This window comes from Cygnus atratus, chromosome 5 (assembly GCF_013377495.2).
Source record: "Cygnus atratus isolate AKBS03 ecotype Queensland, Australia chromosome 5, CAtr_DNAZoo_HiC_assembly, whole genome shotgun sequence".
NCBI lineage: Eukaryota > Metazoa > Chordata > Aves > Anseriformes > Anatidae > Cygnus > Cygnus atratus.
The window spans coordinates 34,869,166-34,893,943 of NC_066366.1; the positions used below are offsets into that span (position 1 = coordinate 34,869,166).

The 24,778-nt window shown below is 38.7% G+C and overlaps 1 protein-coding gene across 4 annotated transcripts; it reads right to left on the reverse strand.

Moving 5' to 3' along the window:
• Nucleotides 1-445: 445 nt before the first annotated feature.
• Nucleotides 446-23,476, reverse strand: BUB1B (BUB1 mitotic checkpoint serine/threonine kinase B). 4 transcript variants are annotated; one of them, XM_035539806.2, is made up of 23 exons: nucleotides 23,394-23,476; nucleotides 22,786-22,948; nucleotides 21,372-21,431; nucleotides 20,959-21,103; nucleotides 19,889-20,085; nucleotides 19,609-19,787; nucleotides 19,298-19,497; nucleotides 17,669-17,763; nucleotides 16,041-16,267; nucleotides 15,641-15,756; nucleotides 14,112-14,209; nucleotides 13,778-13,830; nucleotides 12,882-12,966; nucleotides 12,407-12,509; nucleotides 10,653-10,939; nucleotides 9,552-9,742; nucleotides 8,207-8,350; nucleotides 7,920-8,032; nucleotides 7,482-7,643; nucleotides 6,658-6,800; nucleotides 4,958-5,129; nucleotides 4,489-4,595; nucleotides 446-983 (listed from the first exon to the last, which is right to left on the reverse strand). In XM_035539806.2, the coding sequence occupies exons 2-23, from the start codon at nucleotides 22,926-22,928 to the stop codon at nucleotides 794-796; spliced, it is 3,210 nt and encodes a 1,069-aa protein (XP_035395699.1). In that variant the 5' UTR covers nucleotides 22,929-22,948; nucleotides 23,394-23,476; the 3' UTR covers nucleotides 446-793. The 4 variants fall into 4 exon arrangements, with proteins under 4 accessions (XP_035395699.1, XP_050566767.1, XP_050566768.1 ...); XM_050710810.1 differs by having other exon boundaries at nucleotides 23,358-23,438; XM_050710811.1 differs by having other exon boundaries at nucleotides 23,290-23,400.
• Nucleotides 23,477-24,778: the final 1,302 nt, after the last annotated feature.

A 24,778-nucleotide genomic window follows, 5' to 3' on the forward strand; every position in this document is an offset into this window, starting at 1 on the left:
CCTTTGTATTGATTTTAATAATGCAATTTGTAAAATGTTACACAGACATACATCTCCAAAAGCTTTCACACAAACCTGGAAACACTTCAGCACATATAGCAAGTAGAGTCTTCAAAGTGATTTCTGAAAGGTGTTTGTTCCAGACAGTAACTCTAGCCCTTGCTTTGAGAAACAAAAACATAAATATGCATCTTTTTTCCTTGTGACTCCTTCTACCTTATACTTTTCGTACAACAACCATCCATGAGAACATATTCCAAATAGGAACATCCAAGTTGTGTTAAGTGCCCAGGAAGCACTGTGTGGTTATGAAAGCTGCCACCAGATGAGGTGCTTTCATATCTTGCAGTCAAAGGCAATTCCCAGTCATACAGAAACACTCCAGTATGGATGATAAATCAAGTGTTTCGAAACCATCTGACAGTAATGTTTAATACAACCAAGATACTATCAAAAAACAACTTTATTGATGAAACAGTGATTAAAAGCAGTACTATAGAACAACTAAATGTAGGGCAAAGACACTTCAAAGACTACAGGGTGAACTAGATATTGAATTCATTTCTGAGAAGCTATACAGAAAGGGGAGTGGGCAGTTATGACAGCTTATTTTCTCTGGCAAACTTCGCAGACACAGACTAGTTCACCTAACAGTTTTAGGATACCTATGCACTGATGCAACATTCTTTAGCAAGTCCCGTAGAAATGTCTACAATTGCTGCTCATGCTTACGTTTGAAAGAAATAAGTTAACTTCCCTTCTATAATACACATGAGATTTGTCCTCTATGAAATCAGAGGAAGTTGTCCAAGACGAAGGTTTCTCCCAGTGCTGCTAAGAATTCATAAAGACGTTTTTGGAAACCACTGTCAAACTTGCCACTTATTTCCTCTCTGAACTCCCTCAGCAGAGGCACTGTGGACTTACCATCTGCATTCAAAAATCGCTCAAGAAGTTTATGCCAGAAATCACCACCACCAGTCCTAAAACAAATAGAGTAATTTTCAGTGAAACAGTAGGCACACATTTGTTTGTCAATATTTCCACTTATATTCAGCACTAAATGCCTTGGGAAGACCAATAACAACATTTTCATCCACATATAAAGGAAAACTAGGAATGTTGTTAGGTTTATGTGTGGGCCTCTTTCTTTCTCCAGTAGGCTTCTGCATAACTAAACATGCTGTTTCACAGTTCTATCAAAAGCACTGTTTTTACAGTTAACTCTTCTAGTGTACTTGACCACTATTACCACTCAGAGACACGTCACTTCTAAATGAAGTAAGCAAGAGGATTTTTTGCACCAACAAGGTTGACAAATTCCTTTCATGAATAAGGGGCAGATATAACTCTTATACCCCCATTTACAGGCTAAGTTTCCTAGTCAATATTAAAAGAAAGTTCCAAGAAAAAAAATAAAAAATGGGTGGTTTACAGCCAGTTTTTAAACTCCCTTTGGAGTTTAGTTTAACCTCCACCTTCCATCTGTCAGAGTTCTCATAGAGAGCATTTCAAAGACAATTAATAGTGATAAATCCCATCTCACAGATGTACCCACACAACATGAATAAAAGGGTGACTCATTAAAGTCTAAGAAAACTAGTATCAGAGCCAATACTTTGTTCTTCAGTCTTGCACTAAAGACCATAGACTGTGCTGTTTCTGATTACTGAAGTACTTTTCCCCTTTAAGCCAGGAGTTATGCTGGCTTTTGAACAAATTATCTACCTCTGCTTTATGTAAGTGACTCACAAAACAGCAGCAGCCGTAGTCTCGTCTCAGAGAGAATCTGACCTGTACTATTACAGTAATAACTCTAACATTTTCTAAGATAATGAAGCCATACAGAACCCAATAAAAAAGACACAAGACCACTTCCTTCACAGCAAGTAAGGGGGAATAGCAGAGGATGTTACACGTCGGTACGGATGTCTAAGGAGTTAATGAGTGACAAAAATAGTCCTAAAATTTTAAACAGTTTCTGTATGATAGCCCTTATCAGTCTGCACAGATGAAGTTTCCTAAAATAACACGGTGAAAATAGAAAAACTAAAAAAAAATAAATACTTCTGGAACTGAACAGTTTCCACCAGTAACATGCTAAAACTCCCTATCTAAAAAAAAAAAGATTAAATTCAACCTTACAGTAAGGCTCAAAGATCAAAATAGAAACTCGATCAAAATTCACATTCTACCTTTCCAGAAGTCTTCACTATACTGTTCAACTCAAGTGCTTTGCATTCATTCTGTCAGCTCTTAAAGGTGGCATCGAGTGCCACTGGGTCTCCAAGGCCATTTTTGTGCTTTGCCTTGCAATTCTCAACTTGCAAGGATAGAGCACAAGATTAAGTAATATCCATCAAATGGGAAGTACTTTAACTGGGCAGACCCTTCTCGTGGATGAAGACTCCCTGCAGCTGTAAACCAGCTTGTCAAAGATTACTTGAGAACTTATTGAAAGCTTCAAATTGACTGGAGGAGTCATTAGCTGTTAGTAAGAACCAGACACACCAAAAGATTTAAGTGTGAATGCAGAACTTCGCCAAGCAAAAAATCCGTGCAGATTCTTAATTCCTGCGTAATGAAGTACACCATTTACACTGTTGGTAGAACGCTTAAGGATAACATGTTTGTATAGGTGTTTTAGTTACACATGTTGGAATTCCTGATATTGAAAAAATTAGTAAAGAAGAAGAATGATAGGCACAATCACATTTTCGGCAGCAAAATAAGAAACAGGACTGAAAATAAGTTCTTTATTTGTACTTACAACTCCAGAGAAAAGTCATAAACCAATGTACCCAAGTGTGAAAAGAGCCATTACAGCCTGGGTTCAGCAATACAAAGCACATGCTCAGGCTTCACCTTCTTCATTAAGTCTCCTCTAACTCCTCACAGCTCTCAGTGATAAGTGCTCTTCTACCCAAGTCTCCCTCCAAATTCTGCCTCTACTTTGAGCCCTTCCTTCAATCCAATGGCCCCAGTTTTGACCCAAATACCTTTCCAACTGACTCCTCCTCTCCAAACTCCCCATAATGGTCAGTCCTATCCTTCCAAACTCAGACTTTCTATACCTGATACTCACATCCTGTTTCCATCAATGATTTAACTGATGGGAAAAGGTTGGAAGGAGAGGAATGTTCCAGTATTTCTGAAACTAAGGTGATATGAAATACATATTTACTGCCAACCTATAATTGATATTCATCTCCTCAGAGGTTAATTGCTCTTGGTGATTTTGTTCTTCTCATCTAGTCCTGTAAGTTGATCCTCTTAAGAAAAAAAAGCAACTGGGTACAATATGAAGTATATAGTAAGTACCCAGCAGAAGTCTGCTGTAGCTGCATAACTACTGGTATCATTCTATAACAATATGTAAAAAACAGATATATGCAGAGTAAGAGGAAGAAGGAATCTTTCCCCCTCCCTATAACCCAGCTTAAGATGAATTCTTTTTTTCTAATGGTTGAACACAACAAAGATGTATAAGTAATGCAGGTTGCTAGGGAACTGGACAAATCCCAAATCTGTAGTATATTTTCTTAAAGCAATAGTTACAGAAGTACATCTACACACCAAGTATAGCTAATATACCATGACCCTGAATGCTGATAGCTGTCAAGCAACTTCTGGTATGAGCAGAGCGCTCTACAAAATCCTTATGAAATGCTAAGGCAGAAAAATTCTATAGGAATTTTTATTTTATTATTTTATTCTATATTATATTATATTATATAATATATTATATTATATTATTTTATTCTATAGGAATATAGGACTAATGAAATGAACAAACCTTTAGTTTAAGAACGAAGTGTAGATGAAGGCAGAATAGTGTTATAGCCCCAGCCCTAGCATGTGGCTAAACGGGAACCCTATAAATTAATAACTGAGAACAAACACCAACTTCCAAAGAAGCGGTTGCCTATGCAGCTTAAATTATCAATGCACAAGAAGAAAAAATAATTAAAAATTATACTGCTTCCACAGCTGTTACAGACAGAACCCTAGTGTGTCTTAGTAAGCCTTCCATAGATCCTGGAATCAAAAAAAGCAGAAAATCCAAGTAAGCACCACTTCTAAAGCAAAAGCTCATGGAATTTTCTTACCACTCACCCACTTATAAACATCTCCAAGCTTTGTCTACCAAGTCAAAAGAGAGACTAAGACAGTCTGGTCTGAAAGGAAAGCAAGACCAAAAAACAAAGTCGATCACATCATTGTAACTAGCCTGTATGGCCTGTATTCAGCTTAAAACTGTCTCCTACATAACTCTAAGGCTTCCGGTAGTAAGTCTAGCAGTACTGGTACTAAGACTAGTAGTTTCAAAAATTAGGCCCCCACAGAACTTACGCTTTTGACAGCTACAACATGAAGAGCTAGGTTTTAAGCTTTGAAAATAGTAACACTAGAAATGGACTAAAGAAAGTGAAGGAAATTAGAAGAAATCTATTACTTCCCAGTAGCCTTCTCTGAAAAAGGACTTACTCTGATACATTTTGGCTGATTTTCCAGATGGAATTCTCTTGATAGACCTGGATGTGATCACCAAACAGCATCAAATGGACTATATCTGCAATGCCAACCAAGTCTACCTGCAGTCACAACAAACATTAGAAAGTTCAATTTCTGTTGATTTCTACAGTCCACCACAGATTTCTAATGTTGGTGCTTTTACATATTTAAGTCTGTATTTGTCTTTGCATCAGGATCTTCAGAAGATGTTAAGCAAAACAACTTCAAAATAGAATTCTAGTCTTCCTCTACACTCCTAAATAAATACAGTAGTCACAGGCACCCAGCAATTCCAGAACAATGCTGCTAACCCCTTCAGTTAACGCCAAAGATGTAAAGCAGACGAGAAATTCTCAGTATTTTCCATAGATTCTATAAAATATAACATAAACCAAGATTTTGAAAAGGAAACAAACTAACGTATCCTGCCAAACAGACTCACCTGATAAGGAAGGGAACTTTTTGCCAGAAGCTGTTGTCCATGAGGCGTCTGAGATATTGGAAAACTATTGAGCAAGCTTACTTGAGACTGCAATCTCAAATCCACACTGTGAGAGAAATCCACTACCTTCAGAGCTCTTGTCATCTTATCATAACCAAATGGGTCACAGATACTGAGTAGAGAAAAAAAATGAAGCATAAAGCAGACCAACACATACTTAAAAAAACCAAACTCAACAGGCAAGTCTTAGCTACATCAATGCTCCCCTCTGATGGCTAGCTTAAGAACTACTACTGAAAGGTCTTCCCCTGAAAAGGGAACCAGCTGGCAGCTTGAAGCTTACAGATGACACCTGTATCTCCAGAATAGCAATAAGAAACTCTAAATGGTTAAAGACATTGTTTTGATATTCATCAGTTATCTGAAACACAGTTGGTGGAACAGGAAAACAACATAATGTCTAGTACTTCTCCCTCTCTTTCAAGATATCAAAATAAAAGAAAGAATTAAGAATTAATCATACTTCATTAAACCTTCCCTAGTCCACACAACAGTGAGGACAAACCTAAATGGTAGAAGCAAGTACTTATATAAATGACAGCTGCCAAGTCAACAGTATAAACAGATCACACTTCTCCCTACTATTCTTAATATTGCATGCTATAAGCATACTTCATAATTTTGACTTCATTTACGTTATACACCTGTCCTAGGATAATTTTCTCCTATGACACCAAAACCTATCATCATCCTTACTTTTTGGCAGCTAAGATTGGGTTTGCATTTTCCACAGAGAAATCATAATAAACCTACCAGCAGATAGCCAAGTCCATCGCACCACTGTTTCATCAGTGATTCTCAAAATAGGGCGCATGCACCCCAGAAAGCATGCAAGACAATCCATTGGGGTGTGTGAAGAACATGTACATATACTACTACCATACTAATAACTTATAAACAAGTATACATATATTGGAAGTGCCTTCCCCCTTTTTTTCCCCTGATAGGGTTGCACAAGCAAGTTTAGAGACTGTTAGATGCCTGGAGGTTGAAAGTTAGTTTAAAGTCAATAGCTATTTTTAATTTATCAGCAATGACTAAGAACTGCTTCAGTGAATTTATTCTAATGTAATTATATTTGAATCATTAGATATTCTCTAAGTTACTATCTTCCCACACTCCATTCATAGATCACACTCCAAGGGATATGTGACTTTTTAAACTTAATATAGGAATAAGTTTAAGGCAGAAAGCTAGATCTGCGCATACATTAAGTTACAAGCTGGACTACAGTGGAAGCTAAGCAACACACTTAAGAGTGCCTGGGTATTCCCATCTGTCCTTTGTTTTCTAATTTTGTATTTTCCAGATATGCAAGACCAAAGACAAGTTATTCACCAGTATCCAGTTAATTGTACATAATTTCAGTAAAGGAGAAATTTGGGAACAGGGACAATAGCAAAACCTTTTTATTTAGTATCATATACATTCTACAGCATCACTATATATTACGGGGGGGGGGGGGGCACGGGCAGAAGGTTGACTCCTAAACTATGTGTTTTCACTGTTTTTGGAATTTTGCAGCCTAAAAAAACTGAACTGTGATATCAGTTCCCTATCTAAAAAGGGATAAATTACAAAGAGTTATAGCTGAAACCAAGTATTACATTATCCTCTCAGATCCATACGAAGAAACTAACCTGTCTCCCAGAAAGAGCACCTCTGGCCTGAGATCTCCATGGACAATTTCTGCTTTGTGGAGCTTCTCAACCACGCTCAGGAGATCATGAACAACCAGCAGGATAACTTCCTTTGTGATAGACTTGCAGCCACGAATAAGATCCTGAAAACAAGGAATAAACATGCATCTGTATGCCAGATTAAGTGAAATATTTATAGCTCACCTTTTTTTCCCCCTACTTAACTGTACAGAGATAACGGTCCTACCCTAAATGTAGTATAATCAGATTTTGCCCACGAACAGTCCAGCCAGAATTAAAATAACCATTATTCAGAAGTGGACAAAAACAGGAGAAAAATTGAACTTAAGACTGAAATGACTGTTTGATTTATACCCTACTTAATTTATACACAACAACCCAAAATGCACTTACCAGACTTTATTTTAAATGTAAATCCTTCAACAAGTCACTGAGTGCTATGACCTTTCTATAGCAGACAGAACTCATTGAAAGATGCCAAGTTAAACAACGCAGAGTTTTAGATGTAAGCCTTATTGCGAAATAGCGCATGGTTCTGGGCTCAGGTTGTTTATCACTCATGAATAAAGTTAAAAAAAAAAAAAAAAGGGTTTGATTCAGAGAAGCACATGATCTATAAATGAGAAACCAGCTCTAAGGCTGTAACAGATGGCCTTAATTTGTATGTAGATAAAACAAAAAAAGGATTTAGATTGCAGGAATAAACACGTGAAGCTATCTTCAGCAATGACCAAAACTCACTAATAAGTACCTATGGAAGAGTTCATGTCTTTTGCAATTGTACTTTGGTTATCTGTACTGACCCCAAGCGTAAAGCGATTTACATCCCTGTGCAGAATCACACAGCCATCCTGATAGAAGAAACAGCTGCGGTTTTCACTGAAGCTTTGGTCAAAGTCAGTATTCAAACGCTCCTGTAATTGAAGCGTGATATAAAAGTCCCAAGGCACAGGCTGAGAATACACCTACAAGAGAATGCATAAGAACATTTATTTTTGGAATAAAGCAAAAATTGCTCATCTTCACATTCTTCTCATCTTTTTTAATTCCCAGTTTAGCAAGGAACATTTGCCGCAGTTACAAAATTTTAATCTATATCAACAATTAGAAAAAGGACATGGGATAGCAAACTTCACGCATGGAATTCCAGAAGTCACGGCCAAGTTCACTTACAATGTAAGTTATATCTCATAGGAACTTTATACATGAGCTGCGAAATGTTAAAACATCATCTATGTTACCTTTATTACAAATCCCTTTGCATCCAACTGGGTAAAGTTAGCTAGAATGGCAAAAAACATCTTGTATTCTTCATTGGTCCAATATTCCCATTTGATAGAGTAAGTCTCATCTCCTGTTATGAAAGTTTACATTCATGAGCTGTCACAGCAAATGTGCGTCCAAGACTGTTCACGTTATTCCCCCTCCACACCACATAAAACTGGTATGCATGAATATGAAGTATATTTCAAACCCATTGGAACATCAATAGATCCCTTGCACTCCCCAGGGTGTCTGGAATACCTACCTAGCTCAATGTCTTTCTCGAACTCCATGACAGGCACAGACCCAGTCTCCAAGTGAAAATCTGGAGAAGCAGTCAAAGATTCTGGCATGGGATCTAAAAGCTTTTTATGCTGTTCAGCACTCCACAAGAGTGGAGTTACACCACCTAGGAAGACAAGTAATAGAAACAGATGAGCTCAATATAGGTGTTGAGTCTCTGAAATGATTGTATCTGTCAAGAAGAAAGTAACGTAGATATTGGAAGCCTTTAATTTAGCTTTCCATCTGCATACAGATTCACTGCATCACCTTTCAGCAAGTCCATTAGTCTCTTCCCAATAGTTTCTTGTTCTGTGAAGTGAACATAACTCTATAAGGCAGTTTCAAAAGCGAGTGCATCTCATCATGAGATCCGTGACACTACTGTAGCGTATTGTAAGATGTGCCTTTCACAAGAGACAAAGCTATGAATTAGATGACGTACATCTATCTGCTCAGCAACAGCAGAATCCAAAACCATTATTTCGTGAATTAGCTTTCCTTTTTTAAAATCTAAATATGGAGTAAGTGATCAGTTTGTGGTTTTTGAAGTGATGGGCTTAATTAAAATTAACTTATTTGAATTCAGCAGGGTTTTTATTTAGGAAAGAACAAATTGGACTCCAACTCCGCTGCTCTCTACAATAAGGATTTAATGGCTTTCACCTCATGAAAACATACAAGAAAATTACATGTAGGTCTGGGTTATTTTTCTGCATAACAGAAGACACATTCAGTGGATGAGATCATGTATCCCAAACCAAGGTAGCCTGAATAGCCTGAAAAACGTTGGTCTCCAATACCAGGCAGAGTAAAACACATCAGAACTAGAAGGCTTCTGCCAGCTTCCTATCCCAAATACTAAAATGGTGTCACCCATTACTAATTATAATCTTTCACAGCACAGAAGTAAGAAACGGAGTGTTATTACCTACTACTGTACTTATTTAAAAGCATTGTATTTAGTAAAGTAAGTCCATGGAAGCAGATCCAGGAAATATTGTACTTTATAGGCTAAACACGTTCTAATATATCATTGTAAATCTCATAGTTCTGTGAAATTTAAGAATAATAAACTGTCAGATACCTAAAGTAATTTTTCCTGCTATGCAGCATTAAGTATTACTTATTACTACATCCAGGTTGATAACCACACTTCAAGGGAGATGTGCAGAAAAGAAGGAAGGAAGGAAGAGTGATAGGTGATAAGTGATAGAAAAAAGAACCATTAGAGCAACTGAACTGAACACAGAAGCACTACAGAGTAACTACAAGGTAGTAACAGCCGCAAATTATTTGTTCAAAGTGAAATACAGTTTAGTACTAACCAGTAATGTTTTCACTGATACCTCCAGAATCAGTAATTGTTTCAGCAGGCAAAGTCTGAGCAAGTTCCAGTTTCTCAGGGATGTGCAGGTATTTAATTGTGGATATTTGTGTAACAGAAGAAAGAGAAGATCCTGAGGAGACAGAAGAACCTGATGAACGAGTATCTTCCAGGCTTGCTTCCATGATTGGACTGTGAATAAAGACATCATCTATTCAGACTTTCAGAAAATGCAGGGTATGACCAGTGAAAGGATACTGTGCACTCCTAGACTTTTTTTTTTTAAAAAAAAAAAGCCCTTTCCTATCCTTTCTGGAAAGTGGACAGTTGTGTTGCAGCCTCATTTTAGTTTCAATGAGTTCACACTCAGAATCTTAATCTACAGATGACTTCTCTTCCATTAAATACAACTGCTACAGTGGAAGAGAATGCCAAACATTTTCTACTACCTTATTCTGGTAGCAGACTAACAATGCTTTTAAAACAGTGGAGAGAGGTGGGGGAAAGAAAAATCACTCTTGATTTTCCTTCTTAACTATAATCAGCATGTCTTCCCAGGGAACTTACTAAACACACACCTTCAGGTTGTTGTACATGTTTACACACTAACAGCTAGCAAATCGAACTCAGTTCTGAATTAAGAAAATACTATACAGTAGATGCTTTTTTCCTTTACAATGGTAAGAAACAGCATGGTTTTTTTTGCCTTTTTTCCTTCTCTGCAGCTTTTCTCCTCTGTAGAAGTCTAAGCCATAATCATCAGATCCATTTTATATACTGAAATGACTACAGAAACGACTACAGAAACGAGTATAAAAAACCGATGATTCTGCTTTTATTCTCTTGTTACAAAGTCAGAATAAGCTTATGAATTTCTTTACAAATTAATTGGTAGAAAAAGCATGAAGTTAAGTCTTACAACAGAAATGAAGATTGAGCTTGCTATTACTTCTTAAATCTGCTCAAGGCAAAATGGATCCTGATCTAGAGAAAGCATTTGTTACACTCTGATCTCTTCAGAAAATTGTTTTTTCAGAAACAGGAGTAAAACCGCAACCAAAGAGACAAGAAAACTGGCTTAAGATGCAGTGCTGTTAATTACCTCAGTTTATTTACACAAAGAGCTTCATTGTATGTCCCCTCACAAACTGGTGTTTTTTGATTCAGAGGTGCACTCTTCGATTCTGGACAGTCTTCCTTCAGAACACTCTGTGAATAAGCAGGATCTGGGATTCTCTGAGCTACCACCCCGTGAAAGGGAGTTGAGGCAAGATGGGCAGCCCTAACAAAGTCACATGTGTCTTCTGGGTTGGCACAAAGGGTTTTGTTCTTGTAGGAGCCTGTCACAATTGCATCTTCAGTCAAAGGCTCAATTCCATTCAGCTCATCCTGAAACAGGTAGGGAAAGACAGTGAAAAGGCTGTAGATTGCATCAAACGACTTATTTTTAACTGAAAAGCTATCTTCTACCTCTCCCCTTTTTCCTGTTAGGGGATTCAAAAGTTCTGCCAAGACGTGCTTCAAACATAGGTTCCTTCCACAAACACGAAGTATGTATAACATGTCATACAAGCAATTACTAAGTATGTCATTAAAAAAACAATTGAAAATGACTTAAGTTTATCTGCAAGTATAACAATAAAATTTAGTCACTGAATTTTTAAACTGGAATAATTATCTCCCATAATAATGTTCTCTCTCTACTGTCTTCAACCCTGTTATACTTCATGTGACTCTTTTAGTCATTCCAGTCCCACAGGTATCACCTAATCAGCATGAAGAACACTTCTTCCTTCCATTTCTTCCACCCCACCACCTTCTAACTTGGCTCTGACATCCAGACTTTGCATACTCCACTTACATCACTCATTCCAATTGATTAACTGAACCCTAACTATAAGTGCATTTTTCTCCCCTCAAAAAAGCCTATCATTGTTTACATTCTAGAGTGTTGCAGAGCTGTCAGGCACCGCCAAAGACTACTTGGTATCTAACGCCCTAGAAGTACCTCTCTCAGTTCAGTTACAATTGCATTATTCAAGTGTTGATTGGTCAGGACTCCTACATACGGGCATGGGATCAAGACAGCTTAGGAAATGAGTGTGGAGATTTAAAGGAGTCATATAGGTGACAGAAGTGTTAGGCATTGAAGTAAAAGCTGCACTTTGCAGATATCCAGACTGACTCTGGAACCAAACTCAGTATGATGCTTACCATGAATTATTTAACCCTAACTATTCCATATTGTAGCTGTACAAAAAAATCCTTCTCAGCTCAGAAGAAAATCCTCTAACTCTTTAAAGCACCAGCCTAAAGGTCTACTGCAGCATGCAGTAACTAAATCCTTTGAGACAACAGCTAACACCTCTCCTGAAAGCTTTACAAGCATCTGCAAGACTCCCATACAGAGACATCAGATCAAGACAGCTTAGGAAGCCAGTGCAGAGATTTAGAGGAGTCTCATATGTGGCTCTTTAGGTAACAGGAGCTGAGATGTTTGTGTGGATGCGTGGCAAGAAAGTGGATGGAACAGGATGCAGTGTTTAAGAGTTGCACCCAATCGCACAAGCTTTTTCAAATTTTGGAGTGAAGAATCCTGACCACTAATCCATTGCTTACAATGTGGAAGACTCTTTGCCATTATCTCCATATTAGTCAGGTTAAAGCCTAATAAAAACATTAATTCTAGTGCAATATTAACCGATTCTATAAACATCACACAATTCAAGTATTGGCATGCCAGACAGAAGCTTAGATCTCACGTCAGTTCAGCCAATCTCACTCAGTTCAACAGTAGGACATTCTTTTTTGATTTCTCCTTGACAGGAAATTGTTTCCTTTAAACTTTTTCCTTACACAGGCTTCTGGTGGTATGTTTTCCTTCGCAGTGGCAGATTCTGAAGGTTTACGAACAGCGAGAGGGCGCTGGGCACTTTTCTTTGTATGATCTGTGGAACAACTAAGATAAGAGTTATACGTCATTAAATATTTATTAGAGTAGCTTCCAATCTTCAACAACTTCCTCTCAAGAGTTTAATCCACTCAGCGTTTCAATCTACCATTTTCTACTACAGAACTACCAACAGACTGCAATATATACTGCTCTCCTGAAAAAGGAAAGCTTATATAACACCCTGAATAGCTCTAAACCTATGAGGAACAACAGCACAATTTATTGTCATCATGGACATCCCAAGCAGAGTAATGAAAGGAAAAAAAATACAAATATAAAAACCCACATCTGTTCAAGGAGACTAATTCAGCTGATAAAGTAGTTCGAAATTTTGGTTTTCCCTTCTCCCTCTAAAATCTACGCCTTGAGTAATTCTACCTTATATTCTGGTTTGCTGAAGTAGATGATTCGTCAAATATGGAGAAAGACATACACGGATCTGTTGATGGAAGGAAAACTACATCTAGAGAGAAAAAACAAGAGGCTCTATTATATCAGCAGTTTTTCTACAACACATCAAATGCTACTTAAAACATCTAATACTTAAAAATACTAATCCTGACAGGAAGTTAGAGCTGACAATTAAAGAAATTTTAGAAAACAAGCTTGGTTTTGCCATGTTAAAGAACCACACTTTTACAACATTAACCAACTTGTTTTCTAGAATACACCTTCAAATTTTTCCTCTTTTCCCAAGGCTGGCCTTATCCCTCTGCTCCTCCTGTTCATCCTCAGAGTCTAAAAACACACTTCCTCTTTGTGTATCTTGGCATACATCAAGAGACTGGATAACTTCTGCTAACAGCAACAATAGTCAGTTACGTTCAAAAGTAAGTTTCCTTCAGCTCATAGCACACATCCATACCAACAAAACTGAATATGTAATTTATAATCATATCCTTCTACCAAATCCTCAGAGGAAAAAAGGAAATGACTTAAGACATTATCAATCTTAATATGAGTTTTATGTATGCAGTCTTACTAGAATCTGCAAAAGAGTATAAAAGCAGAAGAAAGTCTTTAGCTGTTAAAAGAGAAAAATTATCTTCTTCCTGAAAGACTCTTGAAATGATGAAAGTTCTCAGAAACTCAGGTGCTCAGTCTTTTGTTTAATATACTTAAACGTGCTGGACACTATCACAGTTTCTCATTTTTCATTCCTCTAATCCATATAGGCTATTGTTTTTAGTTCGTTGCAGTTTTGCTATTCATGTAACAGAACACTTTCCATTAATGCAGCCTTCTCATTACCACTAAAAGATTTAAATCCTTACCTTCGGAACAAGATGGTTTGTGCAGCTTAATATCTTCTGAGGGCTGGTATTCACTGTAAACAAGATACAAGCTTATATTTTATACACTCACAAAATATAAGTAAACTTCATAAAAAGGGCAAGCCAAGTTGACCTATGCTATCCATAAAAAAAAAATAAGATTATTATTCTCAAACAGAAATTTATCTTCACACAATTTCTGTTCAGATTCTGGTTACAGGCTGATGCCTAGAGTTACCTCCATTCTTTCTGTGAAAAGATAAGTAATGTGGAATGCTGTTTAAGTAATTGCACCCACAGGTTCTCATTGCTGGAAAAGAAAATCCTTTATTACCTTTCCAAGCGAGGCTCTTTCACCCCAAGTTCTGTTGCACTCGAAAAATTAAGTTCTTGTTGTCCCAGAGATGGAAAAGGCTTTGTTATCTCTGTTGGCTGTAGGAACAAAGACATATTTTGGTTCTACAGGAATGGAATCGAATCACAAACCATACAAGAAGATTCTAGGAACAGTATGATAATCTCATGTGGGTCATTAGAACCCTGATGGATTAATGATTGTCTTTGTACATTTTTATCGTACTCAATAAGTTGCATGATAGAGAGAGTCCATTCTTATGCTTAGTCCAGTTAAAGTGCATAGATTTTACTCTTTGCAACCCTGTAATTTTCATAGGAACTTTTAAATACACTGCAACTATTAAAGACATGTTGTTAAAAAACAGTTACATAGTTTACATCAAATTCAGAGCACTTTGCATTTCATCATTTTAAAAAATTTATCCTTAAATCTTTGTTCTGGAAATGAGGTCTGGGGGTACTGGGGGTGTTGGGGGAGTGAGTAAGAGAAAATAGAAAACTCTATTAGCCTAATGGATATAGTAGAGAAAAGGAAAAGCTTTAAAGTAATTAACTTTTACTTGTTACCTACAACCTGTAGGAAAATTGGGGTTTAAGTACTTCTGCAAACATAAGAACAGGTTGGGTGATATATTTTTTTGCTTAAAAACAAAAACACAACTCTAATTAAACACTACCAAAAGAACAAACTATATTTGCTTCAAAGATACTTTGATCAAGACTGCTCTGCATATAAAAAATCTAATACATGATAGAGCATACTATCTATAAGACTTGGAGACAAATCTCAGATATGGCTCGTGTACTGATTCTAGCTGGGTAGAGTTAATTTTAGTCATAGCAGATTCTGTGGTGCTATGTTTTGGATCTGTGAAATTAGGTAGTACTTCCCATCTTCTGGTGGGAAGTAGTGAACTCCTTATTTTGCTTTTGCCTATTAAATTGTTTGTATCTCAACCCACAAGTTCTCCCCAATTTTAACCTTGTGAATCTTTCTCCCGTCCCACTATGGGGAGCGAGAAAGTGGCTGTGCTGCCTACAGGGGTTTAGCACAACACTTTGCCACCTTTTCACTCCTTTCCCTAGTTCCAGTTTCTTCTGTCTTCTTTTGCACTACAACTTCTCTATATAAAGGGAAGCCACATGTAAATAGCCTGAAAGAGCAATTCAATCTCAAGTATCTAGTATAACTTTCCTTTATAAAAAAAGGAAAGAAGAAAGCTTATACCTGAGCATAAGGCATCTTGTCAGATTTTACATAGCAGCAATACTTGTAAAATTAAGTTAGACTACAAGACTTGAAGTCTTTGATTACACCCTTATACTGGAAGGACATTTAAGAAATATTTCTGAACTTTCTTTTACTGGATGACACTTAATGTACATGATACAACAGACTGAGGTATCCTTTCAAAAAAAAGGAAAGCCAAACATAAAATATTGTTCCTCTGGTACTTGTAAATGGTAGCTATTCGTAGAAGTTCAGGTAAACAAGGAGGACAATACCTGTTCACATGATTGTTGCTGCTGCTTGTCATCTTCTTTCTCCTTTAATTTCTTCTCCAGCGCCTCAATTTTCCTTTGTATTTCCTCCTTCTTCTGCATTATGGCCTGCAACTCCTCTAAGGAAGAAGAGCTTACATGGCACAATATGTATTTCACACATGATCTGTTATCAAGCCTGAATTCTTTTTAAGGGGCTAAAACCTCTGGTGGTCTTTCCCCATTTCCTGAGTTACGCACTAAGCTTTCACCTATGTTGCTTTCTCTATACTTCAGACCCGTTAAGTAATCAATCCACTAGAAAAAAGCAGCTGCAATAATAGAGGTTTCTTTATACTGACAAGAAGTCCAATTTTATTATTCTATCTCAGAAAGACTTATGTCATGCCATTCTGAAGCATACCTTCAGCTTTCTTTTTTGCTTTCTTTCTGTAGACTTCAGCTCGAATCTCTTCCAATGAGAACTCTTCCACTCCTGCATAAACTTTGTCTTTACAATACATCACCATCTCTTTCTTTTCTTGATTATCCAGATGATGATTTTGCACCCGCCGTAGTGGATCCTCCTCCTTCTGAGGCTTGCGAGCACTTAAAACACTGCTTATGCTGGGTTCAATCTTGCAGGGAGTCCTGAAAACACAAGCAGTTATTACTTGGATTATATGTGCTTCACCAAAACACTGTAAAGAGATTATAGGCAAGAAAACAGCAAATTTCAGAAGCCAGCTGCAGAATAAGTCTGAAGACATTCTGTTGTGTTGACAGACAAACAAGAAAAATTGAATGATAGTACATAAAAGGGAAGAATATCAAGTCAGAAAGAAGTGTTAATAAGACCCAGTCAAGAGCAAATAAAGTTCTTATAATACTCTGAATTGTTGTGCGTTCTGAAGTGTGATCTGTTTTTTACTTTAATTCCATCAGTCTGTGTGACCATACAGATGACAAGTCCCCACTCATCCTACAAAACAGAGTTTACCTGACAAAAAAAAACAACAAAAAGAAACGGAAAGACTTAAAAATGAAAGGTCTTGGGCTAGATTGTGCTTGGCATTTTAGATTCAGGGGATAAAAAAGATTTAAGACTTAAATCTTAAGTTTGCTCAAGGAAAACATTCTGCATAATAAGTGACAGAAAAAAAGTTCCCTATTACAAAAATTAATACGTCTGTGCAGTGAAAGAAGCCAAGAGAGCAGCATGTCAAATCTAATTTTACGCCATCACTGATTTTCAGGAGAAAGCCGTATAGCTAAAACAGTTTTTATTTATTTAGCATTCTTAAATCATGGTATGCCCTTGGTCAGAGCTACTTTGCAGTCCACATGCAACATACAAAACCCATAGGAAAGATCTACACTGCCAAACACTTTTCAGCATTCTTTGATTGCACATAATTCAAAACCAAGGAAGCAGCCTGTAATATTCTTTTCCACCCTTCTCTTAGGGAGAAACTATGCTTTCTATGGCCATCATCAGACAGCAGAAAAAGAAAGTTAGGCAGCTTTGCAAAACATTACATTTTCCTCTGCTGTAACAAAACAGTGAGCGCTGTACAAGCGGGAAGGTTATTTCAGGCAAAACTGCATACTCCTCCATAACCTATGCAACACTGTTGTCATGGAAACTGACAGCTTGTTTCAGTATAAAACTCTGGATAGATTGAGCACAGAGGAAGATAGAGGAAAACAGCAGTAAGCCTGTGTCAATTTAGGGATGCTTTCATAGCAAGCAACATCCTAAGAGAGGTAACTGTGGTTTTGTTTCAATACGCTGAGTCAAGCCATTAAACTATTTAACATGTATAAATGTGATACGGGCTCCCCCAAAATGAACACAGCCAAATATTTCCCGTACCCTTATGCATCCTCCACTGAAGCCTCTGCCATCAAGCTGAAATACTAAGAGCTTCCAGACTGACAGATTTTTAAATTTTCTTAGATCTAGCAGCTTAATTACCTGGCTAAGTCAGAATATTACAAAGCAGCTTTGATAATTTCAAATGCAGTTCTCATTTCAAACTGAAGACTCACATGACTTGCTGCTGAGCTGATTCTTCCACATATGGGGTGAAACTGGGCAGTGGACAGGACATTTCTATGCCAGAATTTGCACTGCTGTGAGGACGCTGAAAAAGGAAGAGTCAGTGTTAGCAGCCTGAAGATTCATTGTTAGCTTCTCTTTTCTTCCGAGAATTGAATCTCCTTTTTCCCCAATATGGGATATTTGGTGGTTTTGTTACTAAGAAGAATTAAACTTGATACTTTTCCCAAGACATAAGTTTAAACAACTACCTCCTTTCTGACATGCAGGTAGTTACAGACCAGTCAGTTGGGCACTGGCACCTAAAAAAGCAAGACACCACTCCTGCATGTCCTCATCAGAGGACATCATGTTCTTTATTATTCTGAGGGAACATTGGTCTAGCAGGGTATTCCATTTTGTCCTTGTTTGTTTTCCAGAACTGCTATAGACATTTTTCAGCCAAAACTGTCTCAATCATATAATATTATTGTTTCTGCTGCCCACTAAGAACCTCCAGACTTCTCCATTTTCCTCTCAAGGACCATTCCTACACCAGAGAAATCCCTTAACTACTTTTGGAGCCAGTTATTTAAAGAGAGTAAAGATAGCATCAACTCTGATATCATTCTGCTCTCATCTACCTACTTGAAATTCCCCTAGATTCCCAAGAATAAAGTGTTATATGGTAGGGATATTTCAAACTGGTTTCCAATTAGTTTACACTATTGAAACAAACCTTCTGTCATCCCCTTTTTCATCTACTGGCAAGCTTCTTTGTACTGTTAGGATTAATATTTAACTGGTACAGTTCTTCAGTTCCTTTGATCTTGACTCTTCTGTTCTCATCACTAGCACTCCAAACAGACTTGCAGAATGCTGTACATGCTTTATTTTCATAAGCTAGACAATGAGTTCTTCTTTCATGTACGTATTGTATGATGTTTGGATAGGTATTGTATGGCCTCCTCTAGATGGACCTGGACAGGCCCGAGAGGTGGGCCTCTGCAAACCCTGTCAAGTTCAACAAGGTCAACTGCAAGGTCCTGCTCCTGGGTCAGGGCAATCCCAAGCACAAATACAGGATGGGCAGAGAATGGACAGAATTTGTGGGTGCCCCATCCCTGGAGGTGTTCAGGATCAGCTGGGATGGGGCTCTGGGCAACCTGGTCTAGTGGAAGGTGACCCTGCCCATGGCAGGGGGGCTGGAACCAGATGGCCTTTAAGGTCCCTTCCAGCCCAAACCATTCTATGATGTTAACTTTTGCTCCCTTTTCTATAGAAATAACTAGTGTCTGGCTTCTCTCCCTTTCTTTGCAGAATGTAGTTCTGCCTCATATTCTTAGCCTGGCAAAGTCTCTGGAGGGCAGAAAAACTACCTATTTTTCTGGTTAGCAAGAATTGTAAGTTTGGCTTATGAAATATAAAGTTTTTAGAAATTATTTTAGCAAGATCAGCTTGTTAAACCTGACTAGGTTACACAGGACCAGATAGTCTTTAGGAAGAAAGTTTGGTTGCTACCTATAGAAACAAATGCCAGGAAAGTGAGAAAGAACACGACATTTGTCTCAGTGATCAGAAGACATCAACTTACATACACCTTTTTTTTTTTTTTGCCAGTCTACTTTGAGACTCCTTACCCTTCCAGAATTCCAAGGTCCTGCACTTTGTTCATTCTCCTTGGCCCTTGGAACTGGAGGTGCTGCCCATGACTGTGGCATAAGTACAGGAATTTCAGGTCCAGAAGCCAAAGCTGAATTTTCATCAAACACAGCAAAACCTGGATTATTTGAAAGCTGCTGAGAAGTTAGAGTCTGGAGACTTCTGTTTTGGTTTGTGGCTGTAAGAGATTTATGTAAATTAACCTTTAGCCTACTGTACTCAAATGCAAATTCCACATTGAAAAGGTATAAATTTTCCATTAATATGTGACTTTAGCAACTGAATGTACCTTTAAGTGCATCTCCTACACGACTAATCGGAGCTCTCACTTTTTTCTTCCCCCTGCCTTTTAGATCTGCCAGCGAGCTTCTCTGAGGTTCTTCAGTTCCCAGAAGACTAGTGTCTCTTTCATCAGTAGCTTCCTCAAGCCCCAGTAGTGTCTGCCGAGAAACACGGGTCTGAAACTGCCTGAGAAAAATATTGGAGAAGTCAGCAAAAACTTCACTGTACTAGATATCCACTAAAGCCCATAAAACTGTTCTAAGCTCTTCTCTTAGCTGAAAACTTACCTGTGATGGGACTGGAGTTTGTCCAAAGGCTCTGCCTTGCGATTAAGGCCTTCCTGGAATATTAAATCAGCTTTCTTAAAGCTTCCTCTAGCCTCAAGTTCTTCTGCCCACGTGATATAGAGTAGTGCCAATGTTGTACCAATTTCCTGGCTATGCAGGTAACTGTATAGATCCAAGGGCTCATTACAGCAATTTCCCTGAAACAAAGTATTTCAGGAATTACAAAGGATTCCAACTCAATGTCTGCTCTTTGATACCCCCTGCAACACCGCATTGATTTCAATAAGAGTCCTACAGAAGCAGCTGTTAGGCCAGGACATATGATTGTATCACGTCATTGTGCACAAAAAAGGAAAACTCAACAGGAGGAGGAGGAATACCTCTGACTCCTTGTATGTATTTGTCATTATTAGCAGCCTCATAAGTCTAGCTTACACATTCAGAGTCTCAAATTCAAGTTTTTTAGCTAATTCATTGACTGAAATATGCCGTTTTAATACTCCTGAGAATAGTTACTTCATCTTTACATAAAGGACAATTTATTATTAATCGAGGGACTAGTAAATCAGCTGAGAAAGCTAGGCTTGGAGAAAGTCCCATTAAGATGACACGAATAGCAACAACAAAATTTATAGCAAAGCAGAGACAAGCCAAGACCAGAACATATTCAAGTTTTTCTTAAGCATAGGATATGGATACAAGACACTTACAAGTTAATGACTGCTAGGACAGATATTACACCTAAAACGTATCTTTAAATCGTTTTTATGTTCTCCCAACATACATGAAGAATCAAGCTTCGCTCATTCAAACTAGATTTTCCAAAAACAAAACATATGGAGTATACCACTGTCCAAACTGAATGATCGTGAAAAACATCTGAAGATCCTATTCAGAGTGTGAAATGGAATTCCAGAATAAGTAACACGTTTGCAGAGAAAAGTTCTAATATTGCACTTGTTGTACAACATGCTTTTTGACTCAGTTACAGAGAAATCAGGTTACCACTGCAAGTGACAGGACAAATACAAGAAAAACTAACGTCCAAGGGATTTTCTAAAAACACTCACAAACTTGAGCCAGAGATTAAGATAGCGGGAATCTTTGTAGTATCTCTTCTCTTCATTGAGCGCTCTCACTGCCCTTTCCAATATTGCTGAGAGATTACTCTCCTTTCCGCCTTGGGGGAAGGTTTGCTCTGTCCACTTGATGTACCTAGAAATGGAATATATTCACAGGAAGTCAGTTCTACATAAGATACACAGCTTCTGTTTCAATACAACCTAACAAAAGTTAGAATAAACATTAGGCATAGTATTGAAACAGATGTTACAGATTATTAATAACAATTATTTGGAGCTTCTCTTTTAATTTATTATTAGATTAGAATAATACTTTTCTAGGCTCTTACAAGAGCATCTAACATTTCAGTGACATAGATCTAACAATTTCATTATTTCTTCTGGAGTGGAAAGAAGCTTACCGGTCCCAAACATCCAATGGATCATCACCAGAATAAAATCGGATCTCTGATTCAAACTCTCTAGAAAAAAAAATAATAATAATATATATAAAAATCCATCCAATAAATTGCATGTTTTCTACTCTGTAAACTAAGACCTTTGCTATCATTCATACTTTTTTTTTTTTTAAGTGTAAACAAAGAAAGGTATTTTGCATATATTTAGACTTGATCTTTTACTGAGCCCAGGAGAAGCTAAAATAAACATCCCTTTTGCACTCTTCTTCAAAATTAAGGCATAAGAAAACATTTGTTTAAAAAGAACAGAAATACATTGCAACAACCTTTATGACGGTTGTATTCTTCCAAGAACAACTTGGTATTCTTCCAAGAACTACTACCCTAAAACCCAGATGGTCTCCCATGTGAGAGACCAATAGAACACTTGTTCTCTTATAAAAAGTTATCAGAGATATTAAGAATCTAATTTTTGCATGAAACATCCTTTACCTAAATATATTATTAAAGTATATTATTTGGGTTGGATTACAGAAGACAATGGAAAGCGATGATGATCAGACAACTACAGAACCACACCACAGAGCACAGTGAAGACATCTAAATGGCCATGCTGACCGTCACTATCTTGCCTTGTTCTTCAACTCCCATGCATCATTCCATTCCTACAACACGATGGCTTTGCTCTCAGGCAACAAAAGAAAAGTCAAGAAAGAGAGCCACTTGGCAGCGTGAGTCAGATAAGAACATTGGCTTGTGCTTAGTAGCAGCTCTCACTTTGCCCTGTAGAACTCCCCAGGCAGTCCCTTGTTCAGGGTAGTGATGCACAAGTGATGCACAATGCAACTGCTCACCACCCGTTGACCGATGCCCAGCCTATCCCCGAGCAGCCAGCCCCCCACCCCGGCTACCCACCGCTACATATTGTTTAGCATGACGCCATATGGGATGGAATACCCCTTTGGCCAGTTTGGGTCAGCTGTCCTGGGTCTGTCCCCTCCCAGCTCCTGCTGTACCCCTAGCCTACCCGCTGGCAGGGCAGCACGAGAAGCTGAAAAGTCCTTAGCTTAGCATTGCAGAGCAGTGTTTACAATTAAAACATCAGTGTGTTATCAACATTCTTCTCATCCTAAATCCAAAACATTGCACCCTACCAGCTACTGGGAGGAAAATTAACTCTATCCTAGTTGAAACCAGGACAATACTTCATTGCAAACCTAAAAATAACCATCTGTGCTGTGCAGCACCCACAAGTACCTAAGCCCTAAGTACCTGTGGCACAGCACTAGCACAGACCTCTCTCTAATCTTTTGTTTTTCTATACTTTTTAAACACTGGTACACATAAAGAAGGTGTAGAAAAGTTGACAAGAAGGCAGGAAGGTAAGGGAAAACAAGGTGTCTAAGATCTTGCTCACTGTTTTTTGAGCTGAACAGCAGTGTGAGTGGAAGCCTCCTGCTGAGCCAGTGCTTCCTGCAAGGTGGACATGACCCGGCCCTGCCTGAGGGGCTGCACATTCTCTTTGCTCAGCTCCCACTCATCGTTGCAGTCTTGCGACATGATAGCCTCTCCTCTGAATTCTGCATTAAGAGCAAAAACAATAAAACATTTATACATTAGGTAGGATAGTACCCTGAAAATCGACAGATCTGGCTTTCATCAGCCTACCCAGCACACACTTGGCATAGCCTTACACACGTCACACAGACCTCACACTTTAGACATAAAGCGCTTCATTCCCCGTCACAGGAATCACACGAAACCAGAGCTAAGCCCTCCTTTACAATCAAGAACCCCAGCCAGGTGATCTAAGGGGGAAAAACACTGAGATTAAGGTGCTTCCGCCCCCACCCCCATTCCGCCCCGTGCTCCCCTCGCCCTCCCAACATCACCACCCTCCCTGCGGCCGGCGGGCAGCGACCTCCGGCTGGGGGCAGCCCCCCGAGGAGCCGCGCCAGAGGCTCCCTCACGGCAGCGGCCGAGACCTGCCTGAGAGACGATCGCGATCCACCCAGCCCTACGCACCCCCTCGCCGCAACGCCCGCACCGGCCCCGGCCCCCTTCAAATTCAAACCCCCAACCGCCGCCAGCCTCCTCGCCCATTGGCCGAGGCTCGCCGCGCCCCGCCTGATTGGTTAACGCCCTGAGCCCGTCCTGCCGCTCCGGTGCCTCATGGGAGTTGTAGTTTACAAGGCTTCCAGGACAGAGAGAAATGGCTGATTAATTCTCTAATTGAAAACTTCATAATTAATCTCACCTAAAAGGCAGCTGTCACCACAGGGAGGAGTCCTGCGCCCTCCTTTTCCAGCTCCCGCGTATTCCTGGCAGTTCCTTTGCTCAGATCTGTGGCTGACCTGGCTGGCTTTACTGAATTTGCTCAGTTCTCTGTCATAAAAATGGAAAATAATTCCTTTCAGCATGCAACCAGCTATTCGATGGGCTTTGTTGCCAGAAAAAAAACTTACTTTTCTGGTGTCCATGACAAACACAATGCAGGGTTTTGAACTTCCCAGGCTGGCTCCAAGTAACATCTCTTGTCAGATCAAAAGACTGTACAGAGGTACTTGCTCAGGCTGTAGAAGCAGCATTGCTGTGTTAATGTGATGCTCAGCCCTTTAATTACCTTCTCTCCTAAAGTATTGCAAGGCAGAAACAATTAACCCAACGGGCTGCAATAATACTGCAATAATATTGCTATACTGCTTCCAGTGCCAGAGAATGACATGCAGCGAGAGATCACATTTTTCTGGTCAGCCCTTATTTACATGGTATAGGCACGTCCAAAGAGTTAGCCATGTAATAAGATGGCTGAAGTGCTTTACAGCTCCCCACAATAGTTTCAAGCTGTTCTTGTGTTCCTGCAGACTAACCGAAATCATAGAATCATGGAATGGCTTGGGTTGGAAGGGACCTTAAAGACCACCCAATTCCAACCCCTCTGCCATGGGCACAGTCACCTTCCACTAGACAAGGTTGCCCAAAGCCCCTGAGTCCCTCTACTGTTTTTCTTGTAGGCCTTCTTTAGGTACTAAAAATGACTAAAAAGATACAAAAACGAATTAGGGCTAAATGTTTACCTCCCTTTAAGTGACAGCTGAGATCTTAATAAAAGCCAGCAGTTTCAGGGAACAGGGTCCTAAGTGTACTCCTGTATTGCTCCCTTCTGTGATTCTCCCTTTTATATCTGCAAAAAAATAAAATATGAGGCAGCTAAAAAAATTGCCTTACACATGAATGAATATTACCCAATGAGTAACGCAGATTAGCTGCCTGCTCTTATTGTAATTGTGATAACTAAAAAATATTTATTATAAAGTAAATTGAATATTTTACAAGTAAAAAGTGATATTTTGTTTTTCCCTCACAACAGGCCTTAATAACTTACAAACTCTGAGGGCATTTGTGGTGCC